At 34.9% G+C, this 17,893-nt stretch overlaps 1 protein-coding gene across 1 annotated transcript in view; it reads right to left on the reverse strand.

Moving 5' to 3' along the window:
• The window catches only part of PGR (progesterone receptor), a 102,593-nt gene that overhangs the window by 43,576 nt on the left and 41,124 nt on the right, over nucleotides 1–17,893 (reverse strand). The window contains exon 3 of the mRNA XM_004780870.3: nucleotides 10,214–10,330. Coding sequence (XP_004780927.2) covers nucleotides 10,214–10,330 — 117 coding nt within the window. The remainder of the gene's footprint in view (nucleotides 1–10,213; nucleotides 10,331–17,893) is intronic.

Consider the following 17,893-nt stretch of genomic DNA (forward strand, 5'->3'; position numbering starts at 1 on the left):
TAAATTAGGCATATGAATTTAAATTAACTAATTAGGGAAAAAAGCTCTACTAGAATTGTTTTAAATCATCCAACTAAAGTCAGACTACAAATGGGGAAGAACCTTTGTATTCCTCAATCCTGACTTTTTACTGAATGTGGAAATAGGAGACAGTATCAGATACTACTGAATAGTTCTAGCTGGCATCCATAAAAGCAGTCCCCCAAAACAAAAAACAAACAAACAAACACCACAAAAAAAACAACCCCAGGCAAACAAACAAAACCAAAGAAATGAGAATGAATGCTCTAAGGAATATCCTTATCTACCATGTGTGAAATGGCATTTAGGGTGAACAATTGGGGAGTAAACAGAAGACATTAATTGGCTAGAGGTTTCAACTCAGTGAACTGAGGAAAGAGTGTGAGGTTCTGTCTTGGGATGGTGGTTGTTGATTCAAAGACCAGGGTTTGAGTAGAAAAGGAAATGCTCATAAGAGGAAGACCATGAGAGGTCTAAAGGCATAGGTGGCAGCTGTCACCCAAAGCAATTCCTGAACCAAAGAGAGAGCAGATGGTTTCAGTTTTTATAGTAATCAAAGGCATAGACTAAGTTTCTGTACCTCCACAAAAGGTACTGCTCAGGAATTTTGGTATTCTTCAGAAAAAAAAAAATAATTGAGGCTTATTGTCTTCAAGTGTAGGAGAAAAAAAAAAGGAACACACCTTTACTACACAACCCATAGTTTGTAGCCCAGAAAATTACTCTCTTTGCCAAGAGACAGGGGTGTAAATCTAAGGGTAGGAGGAGGTAGGGGATAAACTAGCTTTCTAACATAACTTTTTAAAATCTGAAGAAAAGCCTCTCTAACTAACTAACTAAATAAATAACCTTGTAAAAAATTCCAGCCTGAAAAAGTCAGCTAACATTAACTATGCATTTAATCATTCTTTTACACAGAAAGCTATTTATTTTTTAAGAACTAATTACCTTTATAATAAGTTAGCATTTTTACCACAAATGCAAAATACAGAGCTCTATTCATTTTAGAATTTTTTGTGAATCATAACACAAACATGTTTTCCAAAGGAAAGAAGTTAGAAGCAGAATTTCTAAATTAGAAGATATATTACCATCCTTCAGTGTGTAACTATCTTTCCTACTCGGTGCTGTACGGCAATGAACAAAATGCAAGAGTTCACTGTGACCTGGTGAAGGCAAGGAAGTGATTAATTTAAAAATACGAATTATATGCAACTAAGAGACCCAATAACTCAAACACAATTCTTATAATCAGAACATGTAGGGGCCAAGAAAAACAAGGCTGTACCCACCTCGAGTCTAGCCCTGACATAAGCCCTGACATCTTGGCAAAGCAAAAGTTGGCACCTTGCACCCCTTCTCCACCTGCTCCCCTCCCCTCAGTAAATTATGTGAGACATTCCTCAGCCACCACTGGCTGCCCTAAGAAAAACAAATAGTTAACTTGCAGAGATCACAATCCTGCAAGACAGGAGTCTCCCTTGGTTTACAAATGTCCTAGAGATTTAACGATGGCCCAATTTCCAGAGGCAAATAACTCAGTTCCCAAGCCCTAATGTCGCCCTCCCCACCATAAAACTGAAGGAGTCTGAAGCAGAAGGAAATGAAAATAAAGTTAATTTTCTTCTAAACCCAAATCTCACTAACAAGGACACTTGATAGGAGAAATGTTAAACTTTATCTCTAAACCTCCAAGATAGTATCAGCAACCATTCCCAAGCATATGATCCACTGATATACATCTAAAGGGTCTCATGAGAAGATTTTTTATTACTAGTAATAAATAATCTTTTTCCCAACAATAGCTAGCTCCTCAAGGTCCTGGAGACGTTGCTTCCAAAATTCCTTAGAGACTAACATCATCCCCTTTGTCCTCACCCACCGCCGAGTCCACCCCTACTCTGCCTTTAAAAACTCTGACTGTAATTTGGTTCGGGGTCCAAGTCCCTACTCCGCTGCACCGGGTATACTTGGGCCCAAGCTTAAGCTTGTCAAATAAACCCTCGTGTTATTGCATTGGTGCTTGGCTCTTTGGTGGTCTCTCAGAGGCGAAAACTCGGGCATAACAGAATATAGTTGCTGAAGCTGTTAAGAACAACCTGCAATAACTATGTCATGACATCCTAAAACTTTAACTTCTACCATATACTTTATTAAGTCTTTAAAAATGTTTCAATGTTCTCTCTTTGTTTCATCTTTTGTTATTTAAATGTCTATATCAGAAATGAGAAATCTCAAGAAGGAGTGATAAACAAGGAAGGAAAGAAAGAAGGAAGGAAGGGAGGGAGGGAGGTGAAGCTTGCATTTCCATGTCCAGTAGTGAATTATTACTTAAGTGAAACGCTTCTAATTAAGGAAGAATCCAGCCAGGAGCAACCTTGATTATCATCCAAAGGATGTTCTCACATTCTCGGTAGACCACAAGTATGTTTCCCCTTACTCCAGAAATTTAATACAGAATTAGTAATTAGAATCTAGTTAAAAAAGAGTACCTTCATGATTTGTAAGAATTGGATTATTGACTCTATAGACTTTTGCTACCAATTCTCTCAGGCAGATCATTGCCAGTTTCATCCAACAAATAAACCTTTGTGAAAATCTGTTTATCAAATAAATAATGCATTTTGTATTTCTAAATGTGTGACGTGACCACATATAATACTAGAATTCAATCACTCTTTCATATATGCCTGAAATACAGGAAGGCTTTTTCCTTTTTTTTTTTTTTTTAAATCTGAGAATTATCCCTCAGAAACAAAAATACTGCATTATATATTAGTCCTATGAGCAATGTAACATTATGAAACTCTAAATTATTTTGAATGACAATATGCTGCCAAAGACAAATTAAACTGAAATAACTTCAAACAGTGGTAGTTTGGAAGGTTTGTAGAGAACACCTGATATTTTTTTAAAAGAGGCAAAGAAATTTGTTGAGGAATTAGTCTGAGTTTAGGGAAGAACATATCAAAAGCTTCAATTATTTCTTACAACAGAAATGAAGAAAATATAAAAAATGATCTGATATTAAAAACTGAGTGATAGGTACATAGGTACTTATTTATTTTAATGAATTTTTCAGGCTTAATATATTTTATAATTAAATAATACAGCAAGTTGTTATGGGGAATCATTAAAAAAATTCTTCTGGGACAAATATTAAAATAGTTATATTATGTAGATGACTATATTTGGCTTGGGATATATTTCCAGTTACAGTACTACCCATTGATTCAAAAAGTACTACATATCAAATATTTTAGATAAAATGATGATGAATTCTGGCAAATGATTAGCTGACTTACAGATTGGCTGTACTGAGAACCAAAGATCCTGCTGGCAAAGTTTTGTGAAATTAGTTTGAATAAAATTATTGATGAAATGTTAGACTAGACATACAATACTTCTAATTCAGTAGATTTTTGCATGTGACTTAAATTCTTGTGTTTAACTAAATTAATGCAACATATAAGTAAACATTTGACTATTTTATCTATATCTCCAGAAGTTTATGTATTAATTTTGACCAGAACACATTTGCATCTTTTAAGTGGGAAAAATGGGGGACTTTCCCTACAGCTTAGTTAGTCTGAGACAGTTTCAGTTTATACCTGTTATTCCAGTTTAGTTATTTTTTAAAAAGTTTTTATTTATTTATTTATTTGATAGAAAGAGCGAGAAAGCACAAGCAGGGTGAGGGGCAGAGGGAGAAGAAGGCTCCCTGTTGAGCAGGGAGCCTGATGCAGAACTCAATTCTAGGACCCTGGGATCATGATTTGAAAATAAAGGCAGAGACTTAACTGCCTGAGCCACATCATCCTAGTTTAGTTATTGATAGTGCTCCATTTCATCCTCAGCGGTATTCTAGTTTGGATGATGACTTTTATAGTCACTGGCCATAGAAAGTAGTACACTGATTGAAGTAAATTATGCAAAAGGAGAAAAATCCATAAAATTCTGGGAGAACTGAGGCACATGATATCAATAATAAACCTTGGAAACACAACAAAATTGAGGATATTATACCTGGACAATGATAACTATCTACTCACATTTCTGCCTATTTCTTACTATACTCTCTGAGGTTAGGGCTATTTACCTCTGAATTGAGTTCTGTCCTATAACAGAAGCAATTCTTCCCTTAAGCTGAAGAAATATAAAGAAAATGAAGTCAATTATAACAGCTTTGCACCAACATGGTCTTGTTGCCCACCCTTTTTTGCTGCTAAATTAGTCTATGTCTCTGGACTGGTATCTTCCTCTTTCTTCCCAGTTCTAAGTATTCTATAAAGCTCTCTTCTTTTATTCTATTTCTCACTGAGCATCTGTGTTGTTAACTAGAACCAAAGTTTCTCTTCCAAATGAACACCAGTTTCTCTGTCTACAGAGGGAGAGAAGTCTCCCCTTTGAATAATCCCATTTCTTGATGGTTGTGTATTCAATCACTTCTGCTTTGGTCAATTTGCTCCATCTTTCATTATAAGAGTAGAAATGCTGAAGTAAGTAAAATGAGGACACACTACAATCCAAGCTCATTCAAGGGCTTTCAACCTTTCCAGATATGAAAAATTATGATAACCGTATTCCTACAAAATCTCTTTCCTTACAGTGACTGAAGAGATGGGAAAATTTCACAAGAAAGTCACACTTCATATGGAAGACAAGTAAGGGTTCATGAAGACTAAAGGGAGAATGATACAGACAAAAGCAAAATACATGCAAAGACAGGTGAGAGCCTCTGACTACAGTGTAGCTTCCCAAAGGACTGATGAAAGAAGGACTTAGAAAAAGAGAGACTACTTATTAGGTAAGGAAAGGCTCCATGTGCTGCATTTAGAAACCTGGATCTTATTTCATGAATAGTTTGTTAGAAAAGTCACTGATCCCACTGCCTACAAAACAGTCAAACTCCAGATACTAACTGGCACAGAGTAACTTTGAAGTTTCATTGCTGTTCCCACTAAATAATTGGCTTTTCTGAAAATTGAGTAAAGTTTCAGAATACAAAATTAATATAAAGAAATCTGTTGTGTTTCTATATACAAATTACAATGTATCAGAAGGAGAAATAAGAAAATAATACCATTTACAATTGTACCAAAAAAGAATAAAATATCTAGAAACAAACCTAATCAATGAGGTGAAAGACCTGTACTATAAAAACTATAAGACATTAATGAAAGAAATTGAAGAGGACACAAATGGAAACATATACTATGAACTTGGATTGGAAGAATTAGTACCATTGAAATGTCCATGCTATCCAAAGCAATCTACAGATTCAGTACAATTCGTATTTGCTAATACCAATAGCATTTGCCATAGAACTAGAACAGATAATTCTAAAATTTGTATGAAACTACAAAAGAACTTGAAGAGCAAAAGCAGTCTTGAGAAAGAAGAACAAAGCTGGAGGTATCACAGTTGTGGATTTCAAGATATACTACAAAGTTGTGGTAATCAAAACAGTATGGTACCGGCACAAAAACAGACACACAGCTCAATGTAACATGATAGAGACCCAGAAGTAAGCCAATCTTATAGGGTAAATTAATCTATGACAAAGTAGGTAACAATATGTAACAGGAAAAAGTCTCTTCAATAGTGCTGTGAAAACTGGATAGATATGTACAAAAGAATGAAATTCAACCACTTTCTTACACCATCCACCAAAAAAACCCTCAAAATGGATTAAAGGCCTAAATGTGAAACTGAAAACCATTAACCTCTCAGATGAAAACACAGATAGTAATCTCTTGAACATCAACCTTAGCAACATTTTTCTAGTTAGGTCTCCTCAGACAAGGGAAATAAAAGCAAAATTAAACTACTGGACTATATCAAAATAAAAAGCTTTTGGACAATGAAGGAACCATCAACAAACCAAAAAGGCAGCCTACATAATGCAAGAAAATATTTTCAAATGATATATCTAATAAGGTCTTAATATCTAAAATGTATAAAGATCTTACATGATTCAACAATAACAACAAAAAAAACCAACTGATTAAAAATGGGCAGAGGACCAGAATAGACATTTTTCCAAAGAAAACATACAGATGGTCAACAAACACATGAAAGATATTCAACATCACTTATCATTAGGGGAATGCAAACCAAAACCACAATGAGATATCACCCTATACCTGTCTGAATAATAGAACCATAAAGACAATATATAACAAGGGTTCACAAGGATTTGGAGAAAAAAAGAAGACTTGGGCCCTGTTTATGGGAATCAAAATTGGTGCAGCCACTATGGAAAACAGTACAGATGTTCCTCAAAAAATTAAAAATGGAAATACCATATGATTCGGTAATTCCACTACTGGACCTCAAAGAAAACAAAAACACTAATTTGAAAAGATATATGCACCCCTATGTCTATTTCAGCATTATAAATGATAACCAAAATATGAAGCAACCCAAATGTCCACCAATAGATGAATGGATAAAGAAGATGTGGTATATATATGTACTGGACTCAATCAAAAAAAGAATGTGATTTTGCCATTGGCAACAACATAGATGGACTTTGAGGGCAGTATGTTAAGTGAAATATGTCAGAGCAAGTCAAATACCATATGATTTCACTTATATGTAAAGTCTAAACAAATAAAAAAGCATAAATAGACCCATAAATACAGAAACCAAACATGGTTACCAGAGTGGAAGGTACTGGGATGATCACCAAATAGGTGAAAGGGAGTGAGAAGCACACATTATCTATCCATGAAATGAGTAAGTCACAGGGATGAAAGCTACAGCATAGGGAATTTAAATCAATGAATCTATAAATCAATAGAATTCTATGACAGATTGTTGTTACACTCATGATGAGCCTAGCATAATATATGGAGCAGTCAAAACACTAAGTTTTATACCTGAAACTAAGGTTACTTATATGTCAAGTATATTTCTATAGAAATTATGCACACACACACACACGCACTCACACACACACACACACACACACACACACATACATGAGGGGCACCTATGTGATTCAGATGGTTAAGCATTTGCCTTCAGCTCAGGTCATGATCGCAGGGTCCTGATACTGAGCCACACATTGGGCTCCCTGCTCAGTGGGGAGCCTGCTTCTCCCTCTCCTATGGTCCCCCACCTGCTTAGGCTCTCTAGTTCTTTCTGTCAAATAAAGAAATAAAATCTTAAAAAAAATACATATAAAAGAAAAAAACTACAAAAATCTTATAAGTTCATACTAATGTGTTTTTTTAAAAAATAACTATTACATTGTATGCATGCTATCAGATATATTGCCGAAGAAATAGTTAAGTGATGGAAACATCACAATTCCGGACTTCAAGTTATATTACAAAGCTGTAGTGATTAAGACAGTATGGTACTGGCAAAAAAAGAGATACATAGATCAGTGGAACAGAAAAGAAAACCCAGAAATTAACCCACAACTATACGTTCAATTAATCTTTGATAAAATGGAAAGAATATTCAATGGAAAAAAAAAGGCTTGCTCTTCAACAAATGGTGTTGGAAAAACTGGACGCAACATGCAGAAGAATGAAACTGTACCCTTTCTTACACCACACACACACACACACACACACACACACACATATCCAAAATGGATAAAAGACTTAAAAGTGAGACAGGAAACCATCAAAATCCTGGCTGGAAAACATCATGAAAAAGAACAAAACTGGACCACTTACACCATACACAAAAATAAATTCAAAATGGATGAAAGACCTAAATGTGAGACAGGAAACCATCATAATCCCGAGGAGAACATGTAACCTCTTTGACATCAGCCATAGCAAATTCTTACTAGATATGTCTCCTGAGGCAAGGGAAACAAAAACAAAAATAAACTCTTGGGACTACATTGAAATAAAAACCTTCTGCATACTGAAGGAAACAATGAACAAAATTAAAAGGCAAATTATGGAATGGAGAAGATATTTGCAAATGACAGATAAAGGGTTAGTATCCAAAATCTGTAAAGAACTTATTCAACTCAATGCCTAAAAACCAAATAATCCAGTTAAGAAATGGGCAGAAGATATCAATAGATAATTTTCTAAAGAAAACATACAGATGGCTAACAGACACGTGAAAAAATACTCAACACTACTCAACATCAGGGAAATAAAAATCAAAACTATAATGAGATACCATCTCATGCCTGTCAGAATGGCTAAAATGAACAACACAAGAAACAACAGGTGTTGGCGAGTATGTAGAGAAAGGGAAACCTTCTTACACTGTTGGTGGGAATGCAAACTGATGTGTAGTCTGAAAAACAGTATGCAGGTTCCTCAAAAACTTAAAAATAGAATGACCCTAGGATCCAGTATTTGCACCAGTAGGTATTTATGCAAAGGATAGAATCAAAGAAAGAGAAACATCATATGATTACATTTTAATTTGAAGGGATACATGTACCCTGATATTTATTTATTGATTTTTAAAAGATTTTTATTTATTTATCTATTTGAGAGAGAGAGGGAGGGAGAGAATGAGAAGGGAGGAGGGGCAGAGGGAGAGGGAGAAGCAGACTCCGTGCTGAGCAGGGAGCCCAACAAGGGACTTGTTGCCAGGATCCCGGGATCATGACCTGAGCCAAAGGTAGATGCTTAACTGACTGAGCCACCCTAGTGCCTGCACCAAAATGTTTATAGCAGCATTATGAACAATACCCAAAGTATGGAAAAAGCCCAAATGTCCATCAACTGATGAGTGGATAAAGACATGATATGTAAATATAATGGAATTTTACTCAGTCATAATATCTAATGAACTCTTGGCCATTTGCAACAATGTGGATGGAGGTAAAGTATATTATGCTAAGCAAAATAAGCCAATCAGAGAAAGAGAAACACCATATGATTTCAATCACACGTAGAATTTAAGAAACAAAGCAAATGAACATAGGGGTGAAAAAAGGAGAGATACATGCAAACCAAGAAACTGAAGCTTATTAAAGGGGAGTTGGTAAGGGGGATGGGTGAAATGGATGGGGGGGATAAGGAAGGCACTTGTGATCAACATTGTGTATTGAATGTAAGTGATGAATCACTAAATTCTATACCTGAAACTAATATTACACTGTATGTTAACTAACTGGGATTAAAATAAAAATTTGAAGAAAGGGAATAAAAAAGAATACTTGAAAATAAAAACTTAGGGAGGATAGAACAAAAAGTAAATATATTTATAAGGGGAAAAAGGGGCTTGGATGGCTCAGATGGTTAAATGTCTGCCTTTGGCTCAGATCATGATCTCCAGGAACTGGGAAGGAGCCCCACATTGGGGTCCCAGCTCAGTGGGGAGAGTGCTTCTCCCTCTTCCTCTGCCTCTCCCTTTGCTTGTGCTCTCTCTCTCTCAAATGAATACATAAAATCTTAAAAAAAAAAAAAGAAGGGGAAAAAAGAAATGGCTAAATGAAATGAAAATAAAGGATTCAGGAGTGATTCCTTTCCCTGATACTTCCTATTAACTTACCCTATATCATATTTTTGATAGCCCTTATCATAATTTCACATAAGTATTTATTGCTTCTTTCCCCAGAATGTAAGCAGATGGTAGGTTTCTTCTTGGGCAGATGGTAGGTTTTATTTATGTATTTATATGTGTGTTTATGCATGTATATATGTATGTATGTATATACACTCCCAGAACTTAGTATAGTACCCGGTAAGTAGTAAGGGCTCAATAAATAGTTACTTAAAGAGAATGAGGTAGGGATGTAGGATGGGAGAGATTATTGGGGAGAAGGAGGGATGGAGATCAATGTACTTAATCAATTCACAGAATCAGTTTTTGAGCTGGAAAGAACTTCAGTGCTCCCATTTTATGGATAAGGATACTGATGCCCAGAATGGGTTGGTGACTTATCAGAGCCACACAGATAATCAATGTCAGAGGCTAGATCCAACTCATGTAACTTACTAAGAAACTGGTGAACTTCTCATAACATCTACTTATAAGCAACATTGGTAAATGAAGGCTTACTACTTCTCATAACAGATCTCAAAATAATGAAAATCTATAGTTAATGGGATAGTAATGGTTACTTAATTCAGACACCAATAATCATGACAGAAAAAGTAAACCAAGAACAAAGATATATAAGAAAACTAGAATTTTCTGATCCATGGTTTTAGAGTATAAATACTCTACATATTAATGATGAAAATATAAGCATTACCTCCAAGGACCATGCCAGCCTGACAGCATTTTCTAAGGCGACATGCTGGGCAGTTTTTTCTGCGGATTTTATCAACAATGCAGTCATTTCTTCCAGCACATAAATAGTTATGCTGCCCTAAAAAACAAACAAACAAACAAAACACACACACACACAAAAGTTATCTATGATATCTAAATACCATTGGAAATTTTATGCACTGACAACTTTAAAAAGTGCACATCAGTGAGTGGATTACTGTCTCAGCCAGGCTTTTGCTTGGCATACATGAATATTGGTGATGCTCCAAATCTATTTAATACTTTACCTGTGTCTTCATAAGCCTTAATGAGATGAACGCACCTTATAAATCAATCTGAGGGTTTACACAGTATTTCTGTGCATCTTCTTAATGGTGTCAGCATCAGATTGCCCTTAAATCTTTCCATCATTTCAAGATTAGTTACATGTTGTTGGTAAGTATTAGTTCTATAAGATAGTCAAACTGTAGTAAAACTTTTTCTTTCTGACATCTAAAGCATCAAGAACATAGATACAGACTAAAGAATTAAAGGCATTTCTAAGATAGGCCATTATAAAATCTATACACTTAATGCTATTGGAATATCCTGGAGCTATCTTACTTTTAAAGGGTCTAATGATTGTGAGTAACACATGAAAAAAAAATTACTGATTGTATTGACTTTACTGCAGTTAATTTTGGCTGCAAATTAGAAAATACAATAGATAAAAATAATGATAAAGAGAGAAAAAATTAAAACAATGAGAAGTATTGAATGAAGGAGAGGACAAGAAGAAATGTGGACAAATGTGTGATCCTGGGATCATATGTGCAGGAGAAATAACAGATTTTCAAAAGGTCTGGAAAATGAATTTAATATTTAACCATGATGATATTAAACCACAAATATGTTCCATTTAATAAAGATGGACAATCTAATTTATTTGGGTTGAACAAAAAAAAATCTCAGCTTAAACACATAAACCTTAATTAACTGGAAAATTTACTTTTTTGCATGCTTTATTTTTGAATAAAGTCTTGTAACACAGACTGAGTTTTTAACATCTTTAGCTTATACTTCTTTTTTTTTTTAAAGATTTTATTTATTTATTTGACAGACAGAGATCACAAGTAGGCAGGCAGAAAGAGAGGAGGAAGCAGGCTCCCTGCTGAGCAGAGAGCCTGATATGGGGCTCCATCCCAGGATCCTGGAATCATGACCTGAGCTGAAAGCAGAGGCTTTAACCCATTGAGCCTCCCAGGCGCCTCTAGCTTATACTTCTTAAGTATGAAAAGTGATTTTAGAAGATTGTTAAATTTCCTTTAATATTTTATAGTAGTCAACAATAAAATCAGATATACTCTTCTGGCCAAAGTTTATGGTAAAGGAACACAGAAGTACCTTAAACATTTGCTTAATCAAGCAGGGGAAAGGATATGTCATCTGCCCTTTTTGAAACCTGATGCAATATTGCCAAAGGTCTGTAATAGAGCACTACATTTTCCTCTTTCCCCTTGGAAAATATTGTTTATAGATTAGGGTAGGAAAAGCAAGGGGTGATTACTATTACATCTTTTCTTTTAAATTACATATTCTCTTTCATTTTATGTTCTAGCTGTACCAACATCCTTATATTTCTCCCAAATCTCTCATGTCTTTATGACTCTCCTCCTTTTTCTAAATTTATCTGCTTGGCAAACTCTTGGTTATCTTTCAAATCTGGTCTTAACTGACTCCAGAAAGACCTAGACATTTCCTCTGTGTAAACAACTAAATATTCAATATGTATGTATTGTAAATACTGCTTGACTTCCTTAGGTTTTGTGAAGTTAAAAACTAGGTCTTTTGTAACTCTTATGTAAATTAAGAGTCCAATAAATATTTGTTGAATATATGTGTACTTAATTATATTTATTTTTTCACTTAAAGCCATAACTATGGTTGTACTCAAAAATATAAACTCTATAGTAATCTTTTACTTATTATCATATATACTAACTTTTAAAAAAATCTGTTGCTCCAGATTTTTAGCACCTTTCAATGTTTGTATACAGAATGCCTGTTATTTCAAGAAAATTCTTGCCTTTTTACATTAATAGATCATGAGTTAGTATCTTTAACAAGCTTATTTTTTATACTTTTATTGTTCATTATAATTTTTAAATTCCAGTATAATTCATATAGTGTTATATGAGTTTCAAACATACAATATAGTAGTTCAATGTTTCAATATGTCACTCAGTGCTCATCATGGTAAGTGTACTCTTAATCCCCTTTATCCATTTTCACCCATCCCCCCAACCCACCTTCCCTCTGGTAACCACTAGTTTTTTCCTTATATTTAAGAGTCTGTCTCTTTTTTCCTTTGTTCATTTATAACAAGCTTATTTTTATTTATTTTTTAATTTATTTATTTGACACAGAAAGAGAGAGAGCAAGAGAGGGAACAAAAGAAGGGGGAATGAGAGAGGGAGAAACAGGACTCCCATTGAGCAAGGAGCCTGATATGGGGTCAAACCCAGGGTCCTGGGATCATGACCTGAGTCAAAAGCAAATGCTTAATGACTGAGCCACGCAGGTGCCCCAGCAAGCTTATTCTTAACATCTACCTTTGCAAAGACAGAAGTCCTTATTATTTCTGAAATATTTATATTTTTTAATTTTTATTTTATTTTTCAGTGTTCCAAGATTCATTGTTTATGCACCACACTCAGTGCTCCATGCAATGCACATCCTCCTTAATACCCACCACCAGGCTTTCCCAACCTGCCCCCTCAAAAACCCTCAGTTTGCTTCTGAGTCCACAGTCTCTCATAGTTCTTCTCCCCCTCCAATTTTAATGATCTGAAAAAAGGGATTACTGAATGGCTGGCTATGCTTATATATTATTTCCAACTGCTCTCTGCATTTAATATATTAATATAACTTCAGTTTCTACTATTATTAAGAGAATCATATTCTGTGAAAAAAAGCACTATTAAAATGTGAGTAGGTCATTTTATGTGCCTAATGACTTATAAAATTTTAGATACATGACAAAAATTCCATTTTGTTTGAAATGAAGTCTTTATTAGCTACAAAGAGATTTACCTTTAAAATAAGAATTCTATATTATTTATGTGGCATCATAAGCATAAGTGGTCACAACATTTTTATGCCTTTCTTTAAAAAGGAGGGGAAAACATGTAATAAAGTGAGGGAACATGTAGTAAAATAGTGAGATAAATGAATATGTATGTTTAACAGATAAAGAACAAAGACAAGAAAGTTGGTATGGTATGATTCATGAAGTAAGGCCTTGAGGCAACTGAGCCCATACTTATGGAGGCACTGCTTCCACCACAAACACAAATGTTGAAGAAAAACAAAAGTATGTTGTTTAATTACAATCTAGAACAGAAAAGGAGGGGGGGCAATCTTAATAAGCCAGAAATTAAGAAAGAAAAAAGAGTGGGTAAACTGGAATGGACTGTGGTCATAAAAAGTTTCAGATCAGATATAGGACCTAGAAGCCAAGAACTAGGGTTTGACACTCACAAGGGTCTGGGATTTGTGGCCACAGCCCCACTGGGAGAAGAGTGTAGTAACTGAAACCTACATAAAATGGAGAATCTCAAAAGGCTGTTTTTCCATGGAAAATGGGTTAGAGAACACTACCCAAACTATGCTGATGAAGCCAGGAATCTGCCCTCAAATTTTGGGTGGGGAGAAGAGCCACCCATGACTAAAAACAAAATATACAAATATCTTGGCCTTTGAAAGAGTGATTTTCTCTACCACGTGATGTATGAACCTGTGCCAAGAAACAAATAGTTGCCTAGGACCAGTAAAACTCTTAGGGAGAGCCAAATGCAAAACTGAACTGTAAGGACAGGTATACATATGTGCAAAAAAAAAAAAAAAAAGAGAGAGAGAGAGAGATGTACCACAGTATGTATAGAAGCACTGTGTATAATAATCCCAAACTGAAAACTCCAATGATCATCTGAAGAATAATACATAAACAATTTTTTTCATTTTTTCAATGCATTACTATACAGCAATAAGAATAAATAGCCTACGCAAAAATATGGATGGATCCATAAATATAATATGTAAAATAATAGACAAATAAAATATTATATGATTGCATTAAAATCCCCAGACAGTTAAAACCATCTATAATGTTAAAAGTTAGATGGTAGTTACCTATAGGGAGTGACTGGAAGGGGTGCAAGAAGACTTCTGGAAAGCTAATAATTTGCAAATCATTTGACCTGGATGATGATATCCTAGTTTCATTTATTCAATGATAATTCATTAAGCTTTATACCTCTCTTTGAATACTTTCCTAAAATTATTTATGCCAATAAAAAGCTTTTTAATTTCTTATTAAAAATAGTTACACCTGAGAGAACAGATTAGAGGATACTCTGATCCAACAGAGGGAGAGGAGTTTATGTAGGACCAACCATTTGAAGTCCAGAAACAGAACAGAAGTAAGAAGAGAGGAGAGGTAACATGTTTCCAGAGAGAAGAGAGGTATTACCTACATTATGGGATTACAGTTGGAGCTTTCCAGTGAAATAGCCCAAGAATTTCACCAAGTATCTTGCTGGAGAAATGGCCAGCTATAATCATCTACCAAACACAGAAAACTCCAGTGACAGTCATATATGTGCCTGCCAAGTACAACTGTGCCTCTCCTTTTAACCCTTCTCTTTCCTATGCCTCTACATAGAAAAGGTCAAAATCAGCTGTTAAGGAATCTTAGAAATGTGAGCATGGTAAACATAGAAGAAGGTGATCTTGTTGGTTCTCTGTAGCTTCAGGCCCCCAGCAGTACTGAGCTCTAGCAAAGGACAAATGCTAAATCAGGTGAGAGTTTGAAATTTTGACTATCATGCCGGCCTGTACATTTTGATCACTGAAGTGAGACTTTTTTTAAAATTAATGATTATGGAAATGGACCAAAGTTTCATAGAGAAGATGGAACAAGAAGCCCATAGAACAAGCAGCCCATAGAGCTGCTGTTGATAGAGGTCATGCTTTGTTGGCACTGTGAAAATGTGTGTGTGAAAACATACATACAAATACATAAGCATATAGATAAAAACCATAACAATTATTTTAATGTTGTTATAAATAAAATTGTAAACCAGTGCTTCTCAACAAGACATTTTTGTCTTCCCCTACACGAGCTCTGGAATTATCTGAGGACAATTTTGGTTCATACAACTGAGTAGTAGATGCTACTGAGGCCAGGGATGCTATTAAACTTCCTACAGTGCACAGGAAAATCCCCCAAACAAAGAATTAATGGGCCCAAATGTCAGCAGTGCCAATGTTGAGAAACTCTGGTGTAAATCATGATTGTCCCATTTCTTAAAAAAGATGTGTTTTTCAGGTTGGTCCACTTAAAATGCCTAGAAGCAAATGCAACCACAGCAGCAATAAACACTGGGATCCAGATTGCTTTGTCTAATATCATTTTCATCTGAAAGGAACCAGAGCTCTTTGGAGGAATGGTTGATCTAGGACTGTGGCAGAAAATGTACAAGTTGAATCTGTGATACTTTGTTGTGAATTATTTTGATGTTACTGAGGGTTAATGAAACAGTGTCAAAGCCACACTGACCAAAGACAATTTAAACATCAAAAAATTTATTTCAAGTGATTAAAACATACTGACTACATAAGCAACCATTAGTACATAATGATATGGAAGAAAGGAAAGAAGAAGAGAAAGAAAAAAAAATACTCACTGGAAATGACAGGATGATGCTAAGGTACAAACTCATTACTTTGAAAATTGATAATCAAGGGGAAATAAACATCTACTAGGCCTTCCAGTATTTTAAGATTACTAAATCACCTTTTGGAAGAGAGAAAGAACTATAAAAAAGACTTACAGCTGATAAAATCAGAAGAAATAAAAGAAATAGAAAATCATCCTTTTGCAATCCCTAAGAAAATGTTGACTTGTCAAGACTGAAAAGACAGTTAAAATACTCCTCTATTTTTCAACCACATATCTGTGTGATGCCACATTTTCTTCATATGCTTCAACCAAAACAACATATTGCAACAGGCTGACTGTAGGCACAGATATGAAACACAGCTGCATTCCATTAAAGTAGACATTAAAATGACTTGTAAAAATGTAAAACAATGTCACACTTTTCACTAAAGTTTTTGGTCTGGAAAATTAACATCAAATGATTTTGCTATTTTTTAAATGACTTAATAAAAAGTTTCCAAAGCTTACCATTTTAAATTTACAATATGATAAATGCAGAGAGATATAATCCACGTAAACAAAAATTCTTTGGGCTTTCAATAATTTTTAAGCATGTATAGGAAAGGGGTCATAAGACCAGAGTGTTTGAGAACTACTGGCCTGCACATGACTCCTTCCAAAATGTTTAACCTGAATTTAATTGTATGGAGAAAAACAAACAACGACAACTACAAAAGAGACAAATCTAGATTGTGGGAATTTCTACAAAACAGCTGTTCTGGACTCCTCAAAAGTGTCAATGTCCTAAAAGACAAAAAGAGGTGGGAAGATCTTTTTAGATTAAAGGAGTGGAAAAAGACTTAACCAAAGGTAATACATAGTTCTTGATAGAGCTTTCATGAAAAAACAACCTATATAGGACATTTTGGGAACAAATGGGGAAATATCAATACTGAGTATATATTATATAATATTACTGTATCATTATTAAATTTTCTGATGTGATACCAGGGTTATTTTGCAGAATGTTCTTGTCCTTAGGAGATATGCTCTGAAATTTTGAGAAGTAAGAGAGTATGCCTACAGTTTACTTTCATATGGTTGTGTATAGATATTCATTATACTACTCTTTGAAATTGTATAAATGTTTTCTAGAAGTTAAATTCTTCTGAAGACACAAGCAGAATGAGACTAAGGCTTGGACTACTTTTCCACATTAGCCAGTCTGGGGATTGTTATGTAAAACTGGAAAAAAGACAGACGGGAACAAAGACTGACAGTGTGAAAGGTAGCTGGACAATAATGAAGCATTAAGTTTTAAAGTATCTTCATATAAGATCCAAAGTTATTTTTGTTTGTTTGTTTGATTTTGTCTTATTAAAGTGAAGGAAAATGTGGGTGGGGAGGCGGTAAAGAAGAAAACAATTTTTTTAAAAGTAGTTTCCACATCCACCATGGAGCCCAATGCAGGGTGCTTAAAGTCATGATCACGAGATCAAGACCTGAGCAGAGATAAAGGTTGGATGTTTAGCCCACTGAGCCACCAAGGTGTCCCAGGAGGAAAAAATATTAAGTACACTATGGGTCAATATGTTAGGAATTTAACTGGCTTATTTCATGTAATCCTTATAAAAAAATAGACACTATATAGGTATTTAATTTTTCCAAAGTACCTAAAGATTAAATAGACATAGTCTTCAGCTGAGAACAAAAAAGGCACAGAGTATGTTCCTGAAGAACAGTTATGGGCATTGGGCGTCAGACATGAGCTCCTGAAAGGGGTTGCTTGTGGGTTACATAACACTGGCAGGCAGCAAAGGCAGAGAATGGCATGGTACCTCACATCTTTTATATAAGGATACTTCTAAGCTTCATCCTGAACTAGAGCCCTGCACCCCCCTGCCCAAGAATCCAATTTCTCTCAAGTATCAGGCAAATATGTATAGAAGTAGAAGTTTG

This window comes from Mustela putorius, unplaced genomic scaffold (assembly GCF_011764305.1).
Source record: "Mustela putorius furo isolate JIRA1106 unplaced genomic scaffold, ASM1176430v1.1 tig00000460_pilon_pilon_pilon, whole genome shotgun sequence".
NCBI classification, from domain to species: Eukaryota; Metazoa; Chordata; class Mammalia; order Carnivora; family Mustelidae; genus Mustela; species Mustela putorius.